Here is a 26512-nt window from a genome sequence, read left to right as displayed (position 1 = left end):
CTAACTACTTTAGCAACATGAGTGTCAAACTAAAGGCTACTGTCAACCTGGGTCCCCAGATCCCTGATGACTTTTCTGTGCTCAGTGGATTGCCACCTATATGGTAGCTAGTAACCTTGTTTTTATGACTATGCATTTTTGGCGTTTAACTTCAGGCCATGGCTCTGGCACCAGTTATCCGTTTCTGTGAGGCCCTTCTGGAGGATATCTGTGTCAGATGTGTTTTTACTACTAGCCCAGTTTGCAGTCATCTGCAAACTTTGTCAGCCATATAACCCTGTGTTTGCTTTTACTTTTCAGAAAGTAGAGGCCGATCAAGCGTGGACCCAGGACAGAGCCCTGTGGGACACCACTTGTGACAGGCTTTGAGTCTGACATGGCTCCAGCAACTCTGACCCTGTGGGTTCTGTCACTTAGCCAGTTTGCAACCCATCTTGTGATGTATGGGTTTACATTCAAGCTGATGAGTTTTTCGATGATACCTGAGTGGGGTATTGTGTGGAAGGCCTTTGCCAGGTCGAGGTAGGCTGTATGGACTGCCTTTCCTCATCAATGGCCTTGGTGACTGTCTCAAAAAGTCAACCAAGTTTAAGAGGCAGGATCTGCCTTTGACAAAGCCAAACTGGGTTGGATCCAAAGTCTGCAAGTTCCCTATGTCTTTATTTATGAGTTCCATTATGATCCTCTCCATGGCTTTGCAGATAAGGCTTGTCAAGCTAATGGGGCGGTAATTTCCAGGGTCTGTGGAGGCACCGCCCTTATGAAGTGGGACCACAGTCGCGCGCGCCACTCCTTGGGTACATATCCTGAGGTGAGGCTAAGATTAAACAGCTGTCCTAACTGTGGGTTTAATTCCTCGTTGAGTTCGTGAAGGACACAGCCGGGGACACCATCCGGTCCCATGGATGCTGTGTTTTTTGCCTTAGTGAGGGCAGTTCTCACCTGGGCGTTGGAGATGTTTGGGGGCTACAATCCTCTGGAATAGATATCTCTCCTTTGGGGAGGGGAGAAGTTTGCACTGAACCTGTCAGCCAGTATGTTGGCAATGTGTGTAGGTTCAGTAATTTTCACATCATTTTGAACTAATTCTGAGCATATCTGGGAGTTTCCTCCTAGGTTTCTAACATAGCTAAAGAAGGCCTTATGATTCTCTTTAGAGTCCTTGGCGATTTTTCTCTCAAAATTTGCCTTGGATGATTTTATGAGAGCTCTTAGTTTTTTACTTATAATGATCAAAGGTGTCTTACCTTTCAAGGATTTTGCTCTATCTTGTAGTAGCTTCCTCCTTTTGTTGTAGAGCTTGTTTATGGCTGGGATCCACCAGACTGGATGCTTGCCTTTGGTACAGAGAGTCTTAGTTTTGTTTGGGATTGCCTGATCCATGCAGTCCTGTAGGTGCTGGTAGAAGGCATTTGTAAGTGATTCAGCGGTTTGAGTAATGTTTACCACTTGCTCAGGGGCCTTAAAGGAGACCACACTAGTTTTTAGAAGTGTGAAATCGGCTTTTGAGAAGTTTTTCACTGTGGTCTTTTTGTTTCAGGTGGGGCGGGATGAGGACCTCCAGCGAGATTAGTTTATGATCTGATCTCACCAGTGAGGGAACATTTTGATCCCATGTTCGTGATGATGAGATCAAGTATGTTTTCTCCTCTTGTGGGGATGGTGACTAGTTGTATCATTGCATTTGAGTTTATGAACTCCAGGAATCTTTGGGTTAGAGTGTTCGGGCTTGAGTAGTGTTCCCAGTCTATATTAGGGTAGTTGAAGTCACCTAGTATGATGGTGTTTGGAGATACATTTATCCCCTCCAATGTTTTCAGGAAGGCCATGTGAGGTTCCTGAGTTTGAGAGGCTTCAGAGTTCTGAATAGCAAATTTCATATATAGTGATCTTGATGTTTGATTGACATAATTCCATGCCCATATTTATTATTACCCATGAACCTGCATACTCATATTGTCCTTTTGTGTGTCCCTTTGTTTGATGCCTTCCCCTTTTTTCTACTTTTCTATATACCCCTTTCCTCACTTATTTTATGCTGCTGAAATGTATACACATATGTGGTCATCATAGATCTGTAGATGGGAGTTACACTGCAGTTGTACATCTCTTTGTGTTTCTTCGTGCCATCTTGCTGAAGGGCATGCTAGTCATTACCTGTTCATAGACTGCTATTTCTGCTTTATTCAGATATATAGCCTATAGTGATATGTGAAGTAATGTTTTCAGCTTTCATGAGATTCATGCATGGTGGTGCACAGCTGCTGCATTTGTTGCACGTTTTGCTTTTGTGAATGTCATACCTTTCAGTTTCCTAACACAAGAAATCTGAACAGTGCTTTAAATAATGGGGGGACAAAGACGACCCAAAGATAGGCTCAGATTTTAAATATTGCTCTTATAATCTTAAGATGTTAGAATAACATGTTTTGTGTTAGCTTGCATTTTCTGAAGGATATGAAATCTGAAATGCAAATGTATGTCATTATTTAGTGACTTAAATCATCTGTAGTTTGGCAGGAAAACACACATTTTAAGAGGAGCAGACTGAAAATATGAGGCAAAAATGTGGACATTCTGTAGAAATCGAGACAGTTAAGAGGTGTGGTGCTCATGCTTCACTGTACAGATGTTGGTGCACATGCTTCACTGTACAGATGTTGGTGCACATGCTTCACTGTACAGATGTTTGTGTATTGCTCTGCTCATTCATGTTGAATTGGGCATAGCTAACTGCATGAATGTGTTGCCTGTCTTGCCTTAGATATGCAGTTAGCCTATAAACTGCCATGAAACTACACAAGCCTATGTAGTGCATCTCTATGAATCCAAGCTAATGCCACAAACTGGTAGAAATTTTTGTCATCTGTATATTGCTTATGTAAAATATTACCATGCCTGGTGTTATTCCCATGAGTTGTGTGTTCAGACATAAGGTTTCAAAGCAAACCAGGTCTCACAATGCCTTTAAATCCCCCCAAAAAATACATTCTTAGCAACCTGTATAGCACTGATGAGATCGAGCCCTTAGTCTGAGTAGCTTAAATTTAATAGCATCTTCATTTGAAGTGGCACAAATGTTTCTTTGGACTGTCCTAATGTTCTTATTATTCTTATTAGTATTTTATCGGCTATCTCAAATGATGTCCTAGCCACAGTGGAAACATTTTTGTGGCAATCAATGGGTACAAGGTAGCAATCACTTTTAAATATGTTTTATATGTTTTAGTACTATAAACTAACTCGCAGAACATAACATATAGCATAAATCATTATAGCTGTTCTTAGGTAGACTTGATCCTAGAGTTCTAGTGGGCACTCTTTTATTCAGTCTAGACATTCTTTCTGTGAGAACCCACTTAACCTAATGTTGGGTAGCTGTAGTCTATCCTATTACTTAGTGGGTACAAGGCAGTGAAACATATCTTGAGTGGGTCATCAGCCCATTGCAGGATGTGCGACACACACACACACACACACACACACACACACACACACACACACACACACACACACACACACACACACACACACCCACACACTCACTGATGCATCCATTCAGGAGATCATCACTTCATCTATGACATGTCTTTTGAGATGTGGGAAGAAGCAGGAACACTCCACAAAAAAAAATACATGAACACAAGGAAGACATACAGATAACAAAAGACACTATAGCCGAAAACCACACTAGAGAACCACACACTGCAAGGCATCAGTGAAAATACACAAAACAATTAACTGCATAAACTAGTCTGTATTATTAATACTTAGTAATCCAGTATATAAATCATACTGGTACTGTTGGCTGAAAATATAAACCTTAATACTTGAATCATTACATATTTTCTTTTGTAGCACCTTTGGAAGAGGGGATCCCTTTGTTTAATTTTATAAGGCAAAGTGTAAAATGTGCCAGTCAAGTCTAGAGTACCAGGCTTGATATTCACCCAGACATCAATTATCCAAGCTGAGAATAAAACTCTTAAATGTATCTCCTGGAGCTTTTCTCCCCAGGTCTCCTCTGAACATAAGCTTTGCCCATTAGGACTTTCCCAGTCAATGTTGACAAATCAGTAAATAAATAAACTCATAGCCTGGTATATTGGTAACTTATATATTTTAAAAACAGTGATTTCATAGGAAAGTTACATTCTAAGAAGGCTAGTTTGAGAACTGAAATATTTTCAAAGTATTATTCTCACAGAAACAGAATGGTTTTCATGTATTGTATTCAGACGTTATCAGCCAGTAGATTATTTACATTCAGTGAGAGGGAGAGATTGTGAGGAACTCTGTGAAGCACAGTATAACATACTTCAAGATGTGAATGTTAGATGTCATATAGTTACAAAGAAATTCCCTTGCTCTCTTTTTTTTTTTTTGGCTTTCTAACCACTTACCACAGATGTCCACCCATACCTCCATCAGCCCATTCACTCCTCTGACTACCTTTATTCTTGTGGAAGAGCAGGTAGATGGGTCTTCCCTCTCCAGGGAGAGAATGACCTTACAGTCTGCTACCTCTAAGATTTCTAGTTTCTGCCCTTCATTGTCAACATGAAAAAGGCCTGGTAGAGTCTTGCTTTGACCCTGCAGGTGGATCCTCCTTTTTCAGGGAGTGAATTACTTTGTGGTGTACTTCTTCTAAGAATGGCATTCTCCCCTTTAAGAGATGAGAGATCTGAGGGGATAGCATCATATACATATTAAGGACATGGATTTCCTAAATGCAGGAGTGAGAAATCCCTAAATGGGGGGGGGGGGGGAGACAAAGCATGATAACATGAAAATCACTGCCCTTGGGTTGAGATCTATCATGACCCCATGCTACCACCAGAATGACAGTCAGCTGTCAGCTTGGAACATGCCCCAGGCTTCATCATGTTGGTATGTTGCAGGCGCCAGCAGAAACCATAGCCTCTCCATGGGTAGGCAAGGTAACATAAGTAACTCATACACCCTTGCCAATGACTGAACCACAACTTGAGCTTGGTCATTCAGGACTCCACCCCTCTATACCACAGACAGGAACCTCCCTGTGATACCCTAAAGTGCTAAATCAAGAGTAAAAAAAAAATAAAATACCTTGTTTCTTGTAAATTATCAGCTACAGATGTGCTATAGATGTTTGTCCCAAAACAGACCATTTCTGGTTACCTCTCCATAGCAAAAGCTTATGTTTGAATTAAGCTCTGTAAACCCCTTAGATTAAGCGATGATTCTTAGGCAGCTTACATGCAATAATCACACATTTTTTCTACACAATTCCACCACTGGTATGAGGTATGAGAAGTCTGGCATGGATAACCTAAATTGTTGTAATCAGATAAAACATTCTTGTATGTTTTGAAGACTTCCTTACACCTTTTACCTGGTTGCATTCTATCCCTGTGTGTACTTTACTACACGCATATTGAGTAAATGGCCACAATTCACTTAAAAGGACACTGAAAATAATAGCAAATATTTTACACAAAATGTATATCATTGACTATGGCACAAGCAATCTGAATCTGATTGGTGCCTTGGGCACCTGCTCAAGCTGGTTAGAGCGGGAGAAGAGTGACAGGAATGAGAATACTTGCCTGTCTTAGGGGACAGGAGTGGGATACTTGTCCAGGGTGCACACAGGAAGAGCATGCACAGTGTGCTCATATTAGGTGGCAGTGTTGTCTGCAAGCTTGTATCACTCATGGAAGTGAGTGGCAGTTCCATGCTATGCACATTATGTGTCCTCCCAGGAGAATGCATACTGGGAATACATGGGGTGGAGTGCTTAGGGCCATAAAGAGAAAACCTGTGCTTCCAGACAGAATAATGGCATTGCTGCCATTTTTTTCTCCCCTGACCCCCTCAGGGAAAGAATGGGCCAAAGATCTGTTACCCCAATGGGATCAATAGGACCAATTTAGCTTTTAGGGTGATGCTCAATGGTCAGTTGTTCATTAGATCAACATAATTATGTTGGACATAATTTACACATCAGCAGGCGTTAAGAACCAATGTAAATTATTGGCAAGTTGTGGCAAGTGCTAATGAATGCTAATGACCATATTTATAAAGTAAAAGAGTCGCAGGATAGTAGAATTACTTCAAGGCTGAAGGTATTTCTGTCACCAAGAGGTAATGACTAACTTATAGAATTGGAACTCGATGAATATGAATTGCAATTACCTGTATGACAATGACACACCTTTTTACCAAAACACAGTATACTCTTCTGCACAGGATATTTATGGGGATTTGGGAAAATGCCCAGAGAGAGATGTACCCTGTTTCCATGACATGATACTTTGAGATCCAGTGACATAATAGCCACGGTGAGGAAAGATCTCATTATTGGCTAATTTGCATGGTTCTGAATCACAGTTACTATTGCAATGTGCAGATCATTGCTAATCTGCACACCACTGTAGTTAACTGCTGCTCCTGTAGACAGTGGCATTCCCCCAGGTCAACCCCCCCACACGCACACACACACACACACACACACACACACACACACACACACACACACACACACACACACACACACACACACACACACACACCACAGTTCCTTTACCTATCCCTGACTTGTCTGCCCTCTTCTATCTAGTGGTTCCTCCCCAATCCGCATAGTAGTTGAATTGCTATTAAGGCCAATGGGATTTAGAATACTCCCCAGTGACTAATGTTTCCTCCACCACCCGATCCCCATAATAGTTTAAATGTCATTACAGCGTGAGTCGAGTTTCCCTGGTGGTTAGTGTCCCACCCCCTACCCCCCATGCTGCTGTAGGTGCTACTATTTGCCAGTCGTAGTTTCCCTCGTAGCTCTGCTCCCAATTCCTGTACTGCTGTAGGTGCTGCTGTCTTGGCACTCAGGTTTAGTGTGATCTCAGGTGGCTAGTAGCTCCCTCCACCTTAATCCTCTTACTACCACTATCATGTTCAGTAGTTGAGCTGAGCTACATGCCTGAGTGATTACTTGAATCACTTTTCCTGTAGATTCCTTCCAGGGACCAATTCTGGGGAGAGCAACTACATGACTAATTAACATATGCCTCTCCTCCAGACTGCCTCATTAGCATTCAGCACAGCTGCAGAGGCAGACGTACACTGTACTGCATGCTTCATGACAGAGCATCATGCAACACTGTGTTAAGGCCGTTCTAAACACAAAAAGTTTATTGCAGCATGCACACGAAGGTGTACGCATCAAGATATCTTTATGAATTCCCCCTTTATGTCAATGGGTATTGGACTTTTTAAAGTTTCTGGTCTGTCTTACTTCCACTAAACACATGCATATTTTCCATTGTGAAGTTCCAAAGGAACATCACACTTTTCAGCTTTATTTGTGGCTTGTCACTATGTAAATGTCATTTGTGACTCACTGTCACCATATAAATGTTGTTCCAAATACTCACCTTCCTAGTGACACCATCACTGATTCAGTGAGCACTGTCACCATATAAATATCATTTTCATGTACTCACCTTCCAAGTGATGCCATCACTGGTTCAGTGATTCACCCTTTTATGTCAATGGGTGTTGACCTCTTTAAAGTCTCTGGTTTGTCTTACTTCCACAAAATGCATGCATATTTCCATGGAAGATCATAATTTTCAGCTTTATTTGTGGATTGTCACCATATAAATGTCATTAGTGACACCATCACTAATTCAGTGATCACTATCACCATATAAATGTCATTCCATATACTCACCTTCCTAGTGACACCATCACTAATTCAGTGATCACTCTCACTAAACTATATATTCACCTTCTTAGTAACACCATCACTGATTCAGTGATCACTGTCACAATATCAATGTCATTCCATATACTTACCTTCCTAGTGTCATGATCACTGATTCAGTGATAGCTGTCACCATATAAATGTAATTCAGTATACTTACCTTCCTAGTGACACCATCACTAGTGATCACTGTCACCATATAACTGTCATTCCATATACTCACCTTCCTACTGACACCATCACTGATTCCATGATAGCTGTCACCATATAAATGTAATTTCGTATACTTATCTTCCAAGTGACACCATCACTAGTGATCACTGTCACCATATATCTGTCATTCGAAATACTCACCTTCCTAGTGACACCATCATTGTTTCAGTGATCACTGTCACCATATAAATGCCATTCCATATACTCACTTTCTTAGTGACACCATCACTGATTCAGTGATAGCTGTCACCATATAAATGTAATTTCGTATACTTATCTTCCTAGTGACACCATCACTAGTGATCACTGTCATCATATATCTGTCATTCCATATACTCACCTTCCTAGTAACACCATCACTGTTTCAGTGATCACTGTCATCATATAAATGTCATTCCATATACTCACCTTCCTGGTGACACCATCACTAACTCAGTGACCACTCTCACTAAACTATATATTTACCTTCTTAGTAACACCATCACTAATTCAGTGATCACTATCACCATATAAATGTCATTCCATATACTCACCTTCCTAGTGACACCATCACTAATTCAGTGATCACTCTCACTAAACTATATATTCACCTTCTTAGTAACACCATCACTGATTCAGTGATCACTGTCACAATATCAATGTCATTCCATATACTTACCTTCCTAGTGTCATGATCACTGATTCAGTGATAGCTGTCACCGTATAAATGTAATTCAGTATACTTACCTTCCTAGTGACACCATGATCACTGTCACCATATAACTGTCATTCCATATACTCACCTTCCTACTGACACCATTACTGCTTCCATGATAGCTGTCACCATATAAATGTCATTTTGTATACTTATCTTCCTAGTGACACCATCACTAGTGATCACTGTCACCATATATCTCTCATTCCATATACTCACCTTTCTAGTGACACCATCATTGTTTCAGTGATCACTGTCACCGTATAAATGTCATTCCATATACTCACTTTCTTAGTGACACCATCACTGATTCAGTGATAGCTGTCACCATATAAATGTCATTTCGTATACTTATCTTCCTAGTGACACCATCACTAGTGATCACTGTCATCATATATCTGTCATTCCATATACTCACCTTCCTAGTAACACCATCACTGTTTCAGTGATCACTGTCATCATATAAATGTCATTCCATATACTCACCTTCCTGGTGACACCATCACTAACTCAGTGACCACTCTCACTAAACTATATATTTACCTTCTTAGTAACACCATCACTGATTCAGTGATCACTGTCACAATATCAATGTCATTCCATATACTTACCTTCCTAGTGGTATGATCACTGATTCAGTGATAGCTGTCACCATATAAATGTCATTCCATATACTTACCTTCCTAGTGACACCATCACTAGTGATCACTGTCACCATATAACTGTCATTCCATATACTCACCTTCCTAGTGACACCATCACTGATTCAGTGATAGCTGTCACCATATAAATGTCATTTCGTATACTTATCTTCCTAGTGACACCTTCACTAGTGATCACTGTCACCATATATCTTATTATTCCTATATACTCACCTTCCTAGTGACACCACTACTGATTCAGTGATCTCTGTCACAATATAAATATCATTCCATATATTCACTTCACCTTTTTAGTGACATCATTCTCATCTTCCTCTTGTTGCCATCACTGATTTAGTGATTACTGCCACCATGTAAATGTATTTTTTATTTTTATTTTTTGCTGGCTTGGACAAAATCAATTTAGGTAAATTGTTTTGATAAGTTGAGTTTTAAATGAAACAAAATTCAATTATATAGGTGTGTGTGTGTGTGTGTGTGTGTGTGTGTGTGTGTGTGTGTGTGTGTGTGTGTGTGTGTGTGTGTGTATAGGCACACACACATTATGAAATTATGGACACAACAAATTAAAACATAGTTTCCATGGGAACTCACTCCTGCAGTAACCATTTTACTAGACTTGTGAGTTTTTTTTTTACAAAGCATATGAGCTTCACTTAGCATATTAAACTCAAACTATATTCTAACCTGTTTCTCCAGCTGATCAAAAAGGTAAAGTATTCAGAACAGAAAATCTTCACATTTAGCCTATGAAACTTGCCAATAATGCCACTTTTGTATCATAACCTCACATTGCCATATCATTTTAACACATCCAGGATGACAGTGTATCTCTCTAAACACGAACATTTTTCTTCACCTCACAAACAACCACTAATCATATAATATCAGGTGCAGCGTTACTGTCTAAAACCATTAACAGCTGAAGTCTATGATTACTATAGCTATGCAGATGTAAACAACACTTTTCTAATAGTTACATCATTTTGCTTCTATATTATTGTTTAAACTCTGAGTAATGAAACACATGGTGGTGGCACATTAATAAATTCATCTTTCCTTAACATATGCTGTTTTCTATGACCTGTATCGTCTTTGTATCTGCAGTTCTCTGTTCTAAGTTATCTGCACCGTTATATGAATGTTTAAAACTATGCCCATGCTTATTTTATGATCTTGTTTATACCTGTATTTTTATATGCATTCTGTAATTTACTTGTTATTCTAATTGTAAACAATGTAATCTGGAGCTTTTCTCCTCAGGTCTCTGCTGAAAAAGGGCCCCTGCCCAGCCAGACTAACCCAGTCAACAATAAATAAGTAAAATAAATAAATCAGGCTGACAGCCCTCTCCTGTTTAAATTACTTTTGATTTGAAACAGTTCTCATAATATCATATATTTGAGACAGCCTGCAGGTAGATAAATCTTATTTTTGAAATGTCTAATTTGCCCATTGCCTCCTATTTCACCCATGAATGAGCTGATTTTTGGAAGAGGCTTATGCAGTTTCATTTTTATACCACTTTCTCTGTATTACATCACATGTAATTTTCTGTATGCTGCTGAGACATCAAAAAAGTTATTAATTTTAACTTTTGTTAGCTCATTTTGGTTAACAGTCCAGTTCTGGAAAGCATTATTTAAACAGGAGTACAGTCCTGTATTTCTTTCACATAGTCTTCAAATGAAGCCTGATATAGTCTTTTGTTTTTTTTCCTGTAATTACATTATAGATTTGCCTCAATATACATCCAAGAGAAAACATGCATTTTATCAAAATGTGCATTTTTTTTTTAGGAATATGTGTACTGTCTGTTACTTTGTGATACCTTTATTTTCTAAGAACTTCGGGTTTAGATAGATACCAGCCAGAATTTGAAGCCTGCTCTCTTCTTGGTGCACATAGCTAATGTATACCTCTCAACCTCTCTGTGCAAGAAATCTGGACAATGCCTAAAACAATGCAGGGGCAAAAGCCCAAAAATAGGGACACATTTTAAACATTCCTCTTAAAAACTTAGAAAGTTGCTACAATAAAGGGTTTGTGTTAACATGCTTTTTCTTAGGAGTATAAAGTCTGAAACTCAAATGTATGTTATTATTTAGTGACTTCAGTCCTCAGTGGTTTGCCAGAAAACCTCAAATTTTATGAGGAATAGCCCAAAAATATGAGGCGAAAATCTGGACATTCTGCGAAAATCTGGACAGTTGAGAGGTATGATTGTTACTCATTCCTCAGTTTCCAGAAAGCACATCATCAACACAGCAAAGTGGTTATTTTCAATCATTAATTAACTCTTGTCAGTCCATGGCAAAGAGTTTATATTTCAAGAAAATGTAAACTTTTCTTTTTTTTGGTCTCAAAAGGAAGGCATTTGTTAAAGTAATTACTACATTTTGCTGTCCAACTGATGCACTAAAAATTTCAGTCATTATCAGTACATCCAGAAAAACTGCTGCACAGTAACACATAGTGGTTACAGACATTTTTCAGGAGCTCTCTGGTCTTCTCACTGGAGTGCGTACTCATATCAGTTTTATTCCACAGTGTGGTCTGGTTGTGGCACAGGTATTGGGGAACTTTCAATCTTTCATTTGTATGTCTTTATTCAGTTTGGAATTGCTTATTGGTAATGTTACCTCTGTGTCTCCATGTTCAATAATTTATCCCATAGTCTTTCTCAGGCAGCAATCAATAATTTTTCCCCCTTCTTTAAGGGTGTAAGGTCAGGATACTTCTGTTTTGTTTGCTTTTTTAACCTATGAATCAGTTTGTACTTTAACAGCTCTGTAAAACCTATTTGCTAAAATGCACTTACCAAATGATCGAATGCTAAAATATATGCAATGTTTATTCATGCATTTGGAATGCAAGCTAGAATCAAACATTTAATATTGCAACACAGTATGCAGTAAGACAATTCTGGTCCTGACCTGAGTGATGCGAATATGTGGGGAAAAAATCTGGTTTTGTGCTGTGCCTCTGACAACTTGAAGGCTGTAGCTGCATCTTCTATGACTGTTCTTGATTCCAGTGTTTCAGTACAGTTACTGTAACACTGGAAACAAAAACAGCTATAGAAGATACAAGCACATACTCCAAGTCCTCTGATTTACATCTCATCCCAAAAACAGATGTCCCAGTCAAAAGATTGTCATGTACCGTTATCAGTGAATGACCCAAATTAAGACTTCTCCTTACCCCGTGTCTTCCATGAACTCTAAAATTAATCAGAATGATACTTAGATGTTGTCATATGAGAGATGGATTGATCTGAATGGGAATCTGAAAGCTCCCTCTATGCTCTGTTTTCTCACAAGAAAGACTGTCAGATTAAATAAGTCTTAGAGGAAGAAGAGGAGTCAAGTGGATGAGCTAGAAAAAAATGTTAGTGAAATGTGGCAGGGTGGACTGATTTATTTTGAATCACAGCTTGGGGGCAGAACAGGTGACACAGGATCAAAATCAAGACTATCCTTGAGGGCTGGACAGTACACTGCTTTAACATATAAATCTGGAGAGCCTACAAAATCAGAACAATTAAGCTATATTATTAGGCTAAGTCTTCATAAAGCCCAATAAAATCCATGAATATGGCCCACAGACATCTTACAAAGTAGATTTAATCTACTGTATAGCTTTCTACCATCTCCATAATCCCGTCAGTAAGCTACTAGGCTGAACTTTGACAGTTTAATAGTTATTGTGACAACTGTCAAAATAGATGTCAAATACCATGGTTTGACAGTTGGCACAATTATGCCAAACCTCAGAAGTTTGAACTTAAACAAGTGATTAGCTGCCTATTTGAGGATTACCCAGCAATATACACATAAAACCTATTTTACATGCTTGAGTATATGTTATTTCTTAGCTGCTTTAAATTGGAATGCAAAATGTGTGAGCACCAGTAGCTCCCCCCAAAGTCACTGCTTAATTTAGAGATCTACAGTCTAAGTATTTAAAATCTGTATTCCCTCTGAGAAAATGCAGAGCAGAACTTCACAGCTTCAGTCAAATAAATACTGCAATGCAGTATATTATTAGAAAATAATACAGGAGGAATATGGTTATAAGCACAGGATCATAGGAGGTTACTAGGCTATCGACCCAGAGGTCAATTCAAGCCTAGCCATTTCATCCCAATGTAATACCATAGATACTCTAGTCAGTACCCAGGATTGTATTTAATAATGACTGCCCATGTCCAGGAGGGTTGTGGGTGCTATCCCTGGTATGAGTTTATGGTGCCCCATCCACTTGTCCAGGTTCCTTTTGAACAGTATCATAGAGGTGCTCTGCTTCACATGAATTAGCAGCCTATTCCTAAAATGCAGCAGTCGCTGGGAGACAAATCTGTCCCTCCAGCCCATCCTATTCAAGTCACAGGCCATATTTAAGTCCCTAACGAGTAGCTCTAGTCCCATTTTATTTAAAGATGTGCAGAAAATTCATTAGGTTTGGGTCTGAGATTGCTCTGTAAGCCAGGCAGAAGTCTCCCCTAAGACGTCTATATGATACTGAGTATAGCAACACAACTTTAGTCAGTCTGTGTAAGGCATGTGCTGGAGTCCCTTGATCTTCTTTGTTAGAAACCTCTGAGGTCTCTCCAATTGCTCCAGGTTCTTTGTGTGGTACATGCCAAAAGGGGCATTATACTAAATTACGGGCCTAATTAGTGATGAGTATAGAGGGTTATAACTTCCTTTGCTCTAGAGGTGATGCCTTTGCTAATGGAGTGTGCTACTTAGAAGGTCCCCTTACTGCAGTAGACACATGGCGGTCAAAGTTAAGTTCACAGTCTACTTGTGATCCCAGATCCATTACCATTTCATAGGTGCATAGGGTATTGTTGTTAATTTGATAGTGTGAAGGGGTATTATTTTTGCTGAAGGGAATGATGATGATGCATTTATTTGCATTTAGTTTTAGACCATGACTAAGACATCAGTCGTTCATCTGTGTAAGACCCTCCCGAGTCTGTGACCAAGACACCAGTTGTTCACCTGTATAAGACCTTCCTGAAGTACACTGACATAATTTGGGGATTCAATAATTGCTCCCAGTTTGCAGTCATCCACAAACTTGGTCAGCCACAGCCCCTGAGTTTTGGCCTGAACTTCTGAGAAGTATATATCAAACAGTAGGGGGCCCTGCTGGTGACAGGTCTGCTGGTTGATGTGGAGTCACCCACTTTGATAGTATGTGACTGGTTTGTGAGCCAGTTGGCAACCTGTTTTACAACAAAGGGGTTTACATTCAGTTTGCTACATTTATCAGTAATGCCAAAGTGTGGGATTGTATCAAAGGCCTTGGCCAAGTCGAGGTATACTGTTTACACAGATTTGCCCTTGTCAATGACCCTGGTCACATTTCTGAAGAAATCCACCAGGTTTAAAAGGCAGGATCTACACTTGACAAAGTTGAATTGGGTCAGATCCAGGGTTTGGAGGTCGTCTATATCTTCATTTATGAGGTTCATGATGATATGTTCCATGGCCTTACAGATTAGACTGGTCAGACTTATGGGTCTATAATTCCCTGGGTCTGTTGCTAATCCAGGGGAATAAGTGTTGTTGTTCTCCATTCTACAGGAACATAGCCTGTGGTAAGGCTGTGATTGAATAAGGTATTTAATGGTGACGCTAGTTCATGTTTAGTTTGTTTAGAAGACAGCCTGGGATGCCATCTGATCCCATAGAGGCTGTGTTTTTTTTACTTAAACAAGGCTTTAATGACCTGCTCTTTGGATATGTAGGGGGGGAGTTGGGAGCAAGGTTTGGGATACGTTTGGAGGGTATAATGGAGTGAAATTTTCACCAAGTGATAAGTTTAGAGGGGATAAGGGAGTGAAATTTTCACCAAGTTAGTTTGGTTAGACTTATTTTTGTATCTCTTCATAACAGAATAAAACATTAGAATACATCTCACAAATTAACTTTATTATTATATTTCATGTATGTTGCACATCCTGTTATTATTAGTTATTTTGGTAGTTTATAATTATTTTTGGTGGACTTGAACATCAGAATGAAACAATTCCATGCTGGTGACAATATGATCACAGTTGGAAACAGGCAGGAGAAAAAAATGCAGTGAAAAAAAATTCAAAAAACAGAAGATTTAATTCAAGAAAATGTTGAGTTCCCAAAAGGAAAGTTAATTTTCTGAGGAATCCAGTTTGCTTCATTTAGACAGTAAAATTTTCATACTGATATAAATACTAGGAGGTATACAAATATGGGATAAAGAAGAGCAACTGGCAGAATCTCTTGAGTAAACCAGACTTCAGTAGAATACGACGTTACTTTTGAGGAAGGGGGATATTTATTACCTATTTACATTGGGTCTATATTATATTATTGAAGAGGCATTACAGTGAATGTCTTTTCATCGACCCTTAAAAAGTGAACTGCAAATTACATGAACAGCCGAATCAGCAATTTTTTTCCTAGGGAAAAAAAATCGCTTGGCCATCAGGGTAAATTTGCCCCTTTCCCCACTGTAGTGTGATCTCGGAGTTGGTATATTTAGTTGGGGGGGTGTGATATTTTGTTTCTGGCCAGATCAGTGATTTTTTTTCCCTCACTGTTTGCATAATTCGCAGTTCGCTCTTTTAAGATTGATGAAGAGATATTTGCTGTAATGCCTCTTCAGTAATATAATATAGACCCATTTACATTCTATGTTTATCATTATTATATTGTGGAAAAATATCAAAATGCAGCTGAGTTTATTTAGACTTGCTAAAGCCTTCCCTGAAACATGTTGAGGTCTTGCCATTAAAAAATATGGTTCTAGGGTATGCAGAACAAGAGGTAGTTCCTTTTAAAGGCAATTTCCTTATTTTAGAATGTTTTTGGACTTTCAGGCCCTGTAAATAACAAGAAAAAAATACTCTTCCACTGTTCTTATCATTTGCATGATGCCTGTACTTGTGTTTTTTTATATCTCGCTGTAGATATTAGCAAGAGAAGGTTCCAGCAAATGTGCTACTGCACCCCTTTCAGATGCTGGGGACTGCCTTGTGACGATTGCATTGATAATCCCACATACATGATTGCCATAGTTTTAACTAATAGTTCAAGTAGCCATGATAACTGAATATCATATATTTTTAATTTTAAACCAGAATGGTTTTGCCTCCTTTGTAATTATTTAAGTTTTTTGTAAAGAAGCATAATAACACACTTCCCATAGCATATTCTGAAAGTGAGTTGCACAGATAAATAATTTGCTTACTAAATAGATGGGTTTCCATTTTGCAAACATGTCCCTTCTGCACTGTATATCTGTTCATGCACTGCACCCGTTCCTTTAATCACTATCTAGTGATGCCTGAGAAGGGTGGTAGGGTGCACACTGTGGGACAGACAAACAAATGAGGACATCTGAGCAGAAACCCAAGTAGCTCCATTTGCTGAGAAGGACAAAGAAAACAGATTGCACTATTTCAGGCTTATGTGCAGGAAAGCAGAAGGCAATCTGGTGATGAAGACTTGCGTAGACAAGAAAAAGACAAGAGGAAATGAGGGTGTCCAGCAAAGAAAAGAATGGATTTTGTGAGAGAAGACCTGTACCAGTCAGACATGTCTGTTGGAGAGGGTAGGAGAGTGGTAGTGAAGAGATGATGACAGTCAGAAGGAGATGGCAACAGCTGACACAACACCTCAACCCCATACAGAAAATGGCAAAAAGGGGTTGATGATGATGATGATGATGATAACTATCTAGTGCAGTCTAAGAACACGATATTGGGGTACGCTGTAAGAGTATCGCATCAACCCCTTTATTCCATTTTGTACATGGGGTTACAGTGCCATATCAACAGTGACCATCATCTAGATCCAATTATCATACAAACAGGTGACGACTATAATTGTGTCTGCTTTTATGTGTTAGTCCATAAAACCAGCTGACTAGATAGAAACATGATGACTGAAGACATTGCAATCTCAAGCACTATTTTCCACCTTATATGATTTAGTTTTAGAAAACAAGACACACAATTATGTTTCTATTTTCTAAAGGGCTTAAGGCACTAAAATACCACACAGAAGCCTAATTTTAAAGGTACACTATAAACTAAAATAACCTGCTAATGGCATAATAGCGAAATTACATTTTTCCCCTAATTCTTTAAATTGAACACACATATGGTAGTTCAGATTGCTCTAGGTATACAGATATGCAGACAAGTTAAAACATACATTGGAGCCATTTTCTCCCTGAATGCAGACTATGGGGTACAAGTAAGCCTTCTAGTAGGTAAGCTTGCTATATAAAGAGCTCAGACTAATCCTCTTGTGAAGGGGGCTCACCTGCTCTCCTTTGTTGGCTCTAACTCCCTGAGGCTGTTCTTGAACCTTAATTAGTAGTAATGTGGCAAAATGCACAGATTCACCATCAACAGGCTAAACATAAACGAGATTATAAGGCAGTAACACTCGCAAGGGAAAGCCTCTACACATAAAATGTTAAGTAATACTGTTCAATTTAAAGTATATAGAATTAAGTCTGTCATACAGTATCTAACAGAGTTCCATAAGGTTGGATACAATAAGAAAAAAAACATGGCAGTTTCAGCCGAACCATCATAACCACTAAATCTCATCAGTGAACAGAGCTAATAAAATTAATCTCTAAGGAAACCGAAGAATTTAAAGAATTTAGGAAGATGCATATTAAGTATTCAGACTGGTTTAACTTTGTGTGTTATTACATATATTTTATATTATTGTTTGTTAATATAAGTAAAAATGGAAAAAGCTGTAAAGAACTGCATGTGCCATTTAAATATTTATTAAGCTTGCCCTCCATTTATAGCTCTTCAATGCCCAGAGAACAGCCATTTTGAGGAATGCACCAGTCCCTGCCCAGTGACATGCCATGCGCTCTATCCTGATCAGGCATGTTCTGCACCATGCGTGGAAGGTTGTCAGTGTGATGATGGTTTTGTTCTTCATGAATCTGAATGCATCCCTCGGAGAGACTGCGGGTGTTATTTTCAAGGTCAGCAACTCGCCAACAACCAAACCTTTTGGAATGATATTGATTGCCTTTTCCTGTGTCGCTGTAATGGTTCTGACAATATACTGTACTGTGAAGAGATGCCATGTAAGGAGGGTGAATATTGTTCAGAAGAAAATGGCTTATATTTCTGTCAACCACGAACAGATGCCTCTTGCATTGTCTCTGGTTATGGCCACTATTTAACGTTTGATGGACTGTCATTTGATTTCCAGAGCAGCTGTCCCTTAATTCTTTCCACTTTTTACTCTCCAGAAAGTCTTGAAAGTTTTCCCCGATTTTCAGTAATGGCAAAAAATGAAGATCGAGACTCCTCATCGGCACTGTGGGTTAAACAAGTGGAAGTGCAAGTTTACCATTATAATATTGTGATAGCCAGGGCCTACAAGCACACTGTTATGGTAAGAACTTGTGGTTTTACATTGACAAGCCAATCACTAACATACAAAAATCTGATGCTTATTGCACTGGCCAGGAGCTGGTACTCTGCAGCATGAAAAAAGTTGTAATGTCTTTCATATACTGTACATATAAAGTGTAACTTCCTCAGCAAAAGCGATTCTAATTTAATTGGTTATTTGTATATTAATTTGATAAGCCATACTAACTGAAATGATAAACTATGAATTTAAGTGGCTTGCTTGGAATCACATAGTCTGCAAGTGTAGGCCGTGAGGTTTGAACTCATGTAGGGAGAATTTGATTAATTCACTGTTTTTTTTTCTAGCAGCACAATGCTAAAGTTTCTCAAAACATAATCTTCAACAGAAAGTAATATACATTGTTCTGAAAACTATGCTTTTCTGTGTGTGTGAATTTCCTAGTATTCTGGGCTCCATATTTGTTGTTACCTGCAGTGTTTGCAGGAGTACAGAGGATCACCATGTACATTCAGGTACCTACAGTTTGCTAATTCATTTATTTGTATACTTCATCATTCCTTTTGTGCCTTTTGCTGATCCTTAGATGCACTTTTGACTATGATACCCCAGTGTATCATTTCTTTTCACAAGACAACTAAACATCAGAGCCCCATGGCAGCAAGTAGGCTGTTACAGGGAGATAGAGAGGTGCATTGTGATAGAGGTCTGTTATCCTAGCTAGTTACAGTAATTAAACATCAGAGCCCCATGGCAGCATGTAGGCTGTTACAGGGAGGTAGAGAGGTGCATTGTGATAGAGGTCTGTTATCCTAGCTAGTTACAGTAACTAAACATCATAGCCCCATGGCAGCAAGTAGGCTGTTACAGGGAGGTAGAGAGGTGCATTGTGATAGAGGTCTGTTATCCTAGCTAATTACAGTAACTAAACATCAGAGCCCCATGGCAGCAAGTAGGTTGTTACAGGGAGGTAGAGAGGTGCATTGTGATAGAGGTCTGTTATCCTAGCTAGCTACAGTAACTAAACATCAGAGCCCCATGGCAGCAAGTAGGCTGTTACAGGGAGGTAGAGAGGTGCATTGTGATAGTAACTAAACATCAGAGCCCCATGGCAGCAAGTAGGTTGTTACAGGGAGGTAGAGAGGTGCATTGTGATAGAGGTCTGTTATCCTAGCTAGTTACAGTAACTAAACATCAGAGCCCCATGGCAGCAAGTAGGCTGTTACAGGGAGGTAGAGAGGTGCATTGTGATAGAGGTCTGTTATCCTAGCTAGTTACAGTAACTAAACATCAGAGCCCCATGGCAGCAAGTAGGCTGTTACAGGGAGGTAGAGAGGTGCATTGTGATAATAACTAAACATCAGAGCCCCATGGCAGCAAGTAGGTTGTTACAGGGAGGTAGATAGGTGCATTGTTATAGAGGTCTGTTATCCTAACTAGTTACAGTAACTAAACATCAGAGCCCCATGGCAGCAAGTAGGCTGTTACAGGGAGGTGGAGAGGTGCATTGTGATAGAGGTCTGTTATCCTAGCTAGTTGCAGTAACTAAACATCAGAGCCCCCATGGCAGCAAGTAGGCTGTTACAGGGAGGTACAGAGGTGCATTGTGATCGAGGTCTGTTATCCTAGCTAATTACAGTAACTAAACATCAGAGTGCTGTTGGGAGGGTGGCCTAATGGTTAAGGTGTTTGCCTTACAGACACAAAGTGCAGGGTTTGAGTCTCACAAGGGATAATTGGCTAGGCTTAAAATGGCTTGCAAGGGCAGTTAGCTTAATATGAATATATGAACCTATGAACCCATGGCAGCAGGTAGGCTGTTACAGGGAGGTAGAGAGGTGCATTGTGATAGAGGTCTGTTATCCTAGCTAGTTACAGTAACTAAACATCAGAGCCCAATGGCAGAAAGTAGGCTGTTACAGGGAGGTAGAGAGGGGCATTGTGATAGAGGTCTGTTATCCTAGCTAGTTACAGTAACTAAATATCAGAGCCCCATGGCAGGAAGTAGGCTGTTACAGGGAGGTAGAGAGGTGCATTGTGATAGAGGTCTGTTATCCTAGCTAGTTACAGTAATTAAACATCAGAGCCCCATGGCAGCATGTAGGCTGTTACAGGGAGGTAGAGAGGTGCATTGTGATAGAGGTCTGTTATCCTAGCTAGTTACAGTAACTAAACATCAGATCCCCATGGCAGCAAGTAGGCTGTTACAGGGGGGTAGAGAGGTGCATTGTGATAGAGGTCTGTTATGCTAGCTAGTTACAGTAACTAAACATCATAGCCCCATGGCAGCAAGTAGGCTGTTACAGGGAGGTAGAGAGGTGCATTGTGATAGAGGTCTGTTATCCTAGCTAGTTACAGTAACTCTTTTCATGCTTCTTGCCTTGGAAATACTGCCAGTTTACAAAGTACAAGTAGCAAAACATGGTAAATGTATGATGATACCACTGTGACCACCTTGCCAAAGATATCCTACCATATTATGTATTTGTGTCTTGTAGGCACTGCTCCCTCATCATGTGAAAGTTTGGTCTTGGAATGGCATTCATTCCCTTTGTCCAAGACCCAGAGGAGATCAAGTTGTTTGTAGCTCAATCCATTATCTCTCCAGCCAGACCTCTAGCTTCTAGGTTACTAGTCTATCCAAAGTCAATGCTGGTGTAGACAGAAGCCCCAAACTGATGCTAGTAAACTCTACTATTTATTTACACTTAGATGAATAGGGAGTCTTAAATGCAATAATTATGTCCCTTTTTTTTTGGGGGGGGGAGCTTTGGAGAAGCAAATACGTGTATTATATATATATATATATATATATATATATATATATATATATATATATATATATATATATATATATATATATATATATATATATATATATATATATATATATATATATATAGGTTTACTATTAAAATGTTGAAATTTAGAATAAAAACGGTACTTAACAGCGGATTGTTTCTCTGAAAGTACACATAACCTAATGCCGAAAATGTTGACAATGACATTTTACGGCATTAACAACAATGCCACCCTTGCCTTAACTCCCTAACATCCCATTTATGCAGGGGAGCAAGCCCTATATATATATAGATATATAGATATATATATATATATATATATAGATATATATATATATATATATATATATATATATAATAAACAGCAGAGAACTTAAATTATTTTAAGAGACTTAAAAGTGAATAAAATAAAACATATTTACTATGTGTGTGTGTGTGTGTGTGTGTGTGTGTGTGTGTGTGTGTGTGTGTGTGTGTAAAAAATGGAAAAATGAGGAAAATTTTAAATAAATGAAAAGAAGTTTGAGCATAAATCAGAGTAGAATAAAACATATATACGTGTAGCCAGAAGAAGGAGACTTTTCACACTATTTAATCTACCTCTTCATTGCAGTGGCTTAATCCCTGCAAATTCATTGGACCTTCTACAGCATGCCGTCTTTAAAACTGTTGTAGTTTTTGCCTGCACGACCCATTCCCTGTGCTTGTTCCATGTCTACCACTCTTTCTGGGAAACAGTACTCCCAAGTAGTGAGGTTCAAATTGGACCATGTCACTTGTTAATTATGCCCTCTCTTTCCTAACATTCTTTATCAGATTTCTCTCCTTGCAGAATTCCTAGTTATACTTTTTATCTAAGCCAAAACCTTTCTTATTTCATCTGTCGAGTCTGCTTAATGCAAAGTTTCAGCACAAATGTTGTAACTTTTAATTACCTCATCCTTCCTAAGGCAACGTTATGATTATATTTAGAAATGACATAGATCAGAAAATATTGCTGTCAACATCACTAATATTTTTCATATTGTTTTTACAAACTGCACCAAACGACAAGATTGTATCTGAAATCCATATCATATAAAATGAACAAAACATGTATTTAGTATCATGTGGCAGGTGATAAAAATTGCTGCTGTCTTTCATTAAAAGATAGCACATATTGTTTCTGAAGTTAGTCGAAACATCATCTCATGTATATTTATATATAGTATTAAATGGTTTCTCTACACATAGTTTTGGATGAAGTGTATGAGTTTAAACGTAATGATTTGTACTCCCCCACTGTATCAGAAATCAGTACTGGTATGGTTTTATGGTTTCTATTTGTGCACCATCAGTGATTCAGACTATTAGAGCTTTTAATTTTCCACCACAGCTCTGCACATTAATATATATAAATAAGGGGATATGGGCACAAGCATAGTTAGGGTGGGGCAAAGAGGGCAGTCACCATGGAAACAATGTGCTAAGTGGCACAATCAGCAGATGCCAGTTGGTTAGTACTGCAGGACAGAAATGAATTCCAGTGCTGCAGGGCTTTTGCTGTCAGGACTGAAGCACTGCCTTCAGAACCTCATGTGCAGTATAGGTGTTGTTGGAAGAAGTTACTTGGTAAAAATATAGCAAGAGGTTTGCTACAGATTTTAAGAGAAAAAAAAATATCTTCCTCAACTTAAAGATGAGTGGAGCAGTAGACCCTGGCACTGCTTAGGAGAAAGGGGGCAAAAGCCAAATCAGAGAATGGCCTTTTTTGAGTTGGTGGTGAGTGGCACTTGGCACCAGACAAGCCGTGAGTCAGCTATGGGTGTCGGTATGGGGAGTGATGACTTGCTTCCCTACAAAATGTTTTTTTTTTCCCTTTGTTTCACTGAGTTGATGTTTTAACTGGTTTGTTTCATCCAGTTGAAGCTTCAGTGGAGTAATGACTTAGTGAAACATAGGAGGGGTTATTACATTATATATTAAAAGCATTGTTCCTTATTTATAATGCTTAGCAACCATATGTTATTTTATTTTTATTTTATTTTTTTTTAATTTTTTTTATTTTACATTTGTTTACCGGGAAAGTTAGACTGGACACAGGTCCATTTTCAGCAGAGGCCCAGGGAGGAAAGCTCCAAAATGCAATTACAGTACATGAGCGAAAAAAAAAAATAAAGAAAACATATTAGAAATATTGTATGAATACACAGTAAAGTAGAGATTAACAATTCATAAAAGTAGACAAGTAGTGACGTATATAATATACGTTAAAGCACACTATTGTTTAAGACATTAGGTAATGTGTGCTGGTTTAGTAAAGGGAGTTATTAGTTCTGTAAGATAAGTTTGTAACTTCATAAAAGTAGACAAGTAGTGATGTATATAATATACATTAAAGCACACAATTGTTTAAGACATTAGGTAACGTGTGCTGGTTTAGTAAAGGGAGTTATTAGTTCTGTAAGTTAAGTTTAGTAAAGGGAGTTAAGTTTGGTAAAGTGAGTTATTAGTTCTGTAAGTTAAGTATCAACAAGTTACCATTCTTTTAGGGTAAACTGTTTGTTCTTAACAGAATCCATGCAACAATCACTTGGGAGTAGATTAACCTGGGGAATGACATGAGTAAAGCCAGTTGTTTACATAGTGGGTTTTTAGGAGTTTTTTTAATTGAATAACGGAGGTGGTAGAAGTTATTTGGCTTGGTAGTGAGTTCCAGATTTTGGCAGTGTTGCAGGCAAAGAGGGCAGGGTTGCCACCTTTTCACATGCCCAAAGTGGGACATTTTTTGTAGAAATGTGAGATTTTGCAGGACAAAACATATCCATGGCCAGTGCAAAGGACAGAACTTCACTTTTTTGCCAAATTAAAAGCTTATTTAGTAGCATTTGAGCTGTTTATGCTATTTCATATAATATTTATGTGTTTTAGATACAAAATAACTGTTTTATGCAACTATTAAAAAAAACGTAAGAAATATATTTTGTCTTAAAATCTCAGGACATTTGCCATTTTTTAGGTTTTTTTCTCAGGACACAACTGCCAAACGTGGGACTGTCCCTTGCAAAGAGGGACAGGTGGTAACCCTAAAAGAGGGCTTTACCTGCATCGTTTTTATGTTTGATGACAATTAGGAGGTTCTGTTTACTAGATCTTAAGGCTCTTGAGGTAGTATGGGGCTGAATTAGATGCTAAAGTGCTGGGGTTGTATCAGGAAGGTAGCAAAGCTTGTGTGCTATAGAGAGTTGATTGAGAAGAAGTATTTGAGGCAACTCAAGCCAATTGAGCTGCTTAAGGGGTAGACAGTGAAGAGACCTATAAGAAGCTTCAGTAGCAAACTTGTCAATCCTGTTATAACAAGATTCCATTTATTTAGATCTGTTTGGTGGAGATTAGTCAAGATAGGGGAGGCATAGAGAAGGCTGGATAGGAGATGAGTCCTTGCAATGGTTTGTTTAGTATGTTTAGTGATAAACTGTTTGTTCCTATAGAGGAGTCCAAGCTTTTTGTTAACTTTCTTCATGGTTTGTGCTATGCTGATTTCAAATTTCAGGTTATTGTCGATTTCTACACCTAATAGTTTAGTGTGTGTGGTTGGAGTGATTTGAATGCTATCTTTGGAGATGATGGTGAAATCATTGTTTATCGGAGATCTACCAGGGATGAAAAGAATTAGTTTAGCTTTTTTGGGATTAAGAATAAGTTTGATGTCAGTGAACCATGTTTCAGCTAGAGTGAAGTTATTTTGGGTTAGGGTTTGCAGCTCAATTAAGGTGGGGGTGGCACATATAAAGGTGGTGTCATCTGTGTATTGTACGACTGAGTGAGTGAGTGAGGATGAAGAGATGTGGTTGGTAAGTAGAGAGAATAGCCATGGGCTGAGGATGGATCCTTGAGGGACTCCTGTGGTTACTGGTAACAGGGGAGACAATTGGTCTTGCCATAGAACTGCTTGTTGATGGCATGATAAGTAGCTATTGAACCATGATATAGAGGAGGGGCTTATATTTAGGGTAGATAGGGTTTCAAGAAGCATACTGTGGTTTATCATGTCAAAGTCTTTTGATAAGCCTAAGAATATGGAAGATACAAATCGACCCTTGTTTCTATGATGGTTAACTATGTTGGTGAATGATAGTAGTGCTGTGGTGATGCTATGGGAAGGTTGAAAGCCATGCTGAGATATGGAAAGTAGGTTGGTATTTTAGAGGTACTGCATTAGTTGAGTAAGAACTATTCTTTCTAGTATTTTGGATAAAGGTGACAGGATTGCTATTGGTTGATAGTTGGTGAGCTCTAAGGAGTTACCTCCTTTGTGCAGTGGAATACTATGTGATGTTTTCCATGAGGTAGTTATCTTGCATTCTGACGGTGAACTATTTATGAGAATTGAGACAGGACAGGCTATGGCTTCTGGTGATATCTGAAGGAACTCTGCTGGTAGGTTATCAGCTGCTAGTGTGGTTGGTTAAAGTTTCTTTATGAGTTTAGAAATTACCTAGTGGACACAGAGTGCAGGGTAAAACTGAAAGTCCTGATTTGTGTAATGGGGTGGGTTGGGGTAGTTATTGGTGTGTGGATATTTGTACTATTTTGGGCATTGGCAACGATCTGGACTGTTTTGGGTTGTATTTCTTTCTGCTTGAATTGTGTGCCATCTGTGGAAATGATCTTCGAAACAGTTAATTTTTGCAGTTAACAAAATGAAAATAAATAAACAAATACATTTCATTGAGATTGCTTTGCCCTCTCATAAATTATATTTCTTTCACTCCTTTTTCTAGTGAGTTCAATCTGAACTGTACTTTCTCAGTGCCCTCTTAGCATATATTCTTTCCCTGCTTCTAAAAGATGTCAACATGATGTTCCAGTAGGAGTATCAAAGAGCCTTTAGCCCTGATTCCCTCCCTTATACAGTGTTCCTAGACGTCCTTCTCATGCCTTGCAGCCTGAATTTTAACTGCTCCCCCCACAAGCTGTACACTGTCCTCACGTTATACTTT

At 38.8% G+C, this 26512-nt stretch overlaps 1 protein-coding gene across 1 annotated transcript in view; it reads left to right on the top strand.

Annotated features, from left to right (window-relative positions):
* The window catches only part of TECTA (tectorin alpha), a 623032-nt gene that overhangs the window by 293430 nt on the left and 303090 nt on the right, over positions 1-26512 (top strand). Inside the window, exon 12 of the mRNA XM_044075148.1 lies at positions 18146-18750. Within this exon, the coding sequence (XP_043931083.1) occupies positions 18146-18750 (605 nt within the window). The remainder of the gene's footprint in view (positions 1-18145; positions 18751-26512) is intronic.

The sequence above is a fragment of the Protopterus annectens genome, chromosome 6.part0 (assembly GCF_019279795.1).
Source record: "Protopterus annectens isolate FY-2018-M chromosome 6.part0, PAN1.0, whole genome shotgun sequence".
Lineage (NCBI taxonomy): Eukaryota > Metazoa > Chordata > Ceratodontiformes > Protopteridae > Protopterus > Protopterus annectens.
The sequence above is the reverse complement of the archived record's forward strand: the minus strand, read 5'-3'. Positions and strand labels throughout refer to the sequence as shown.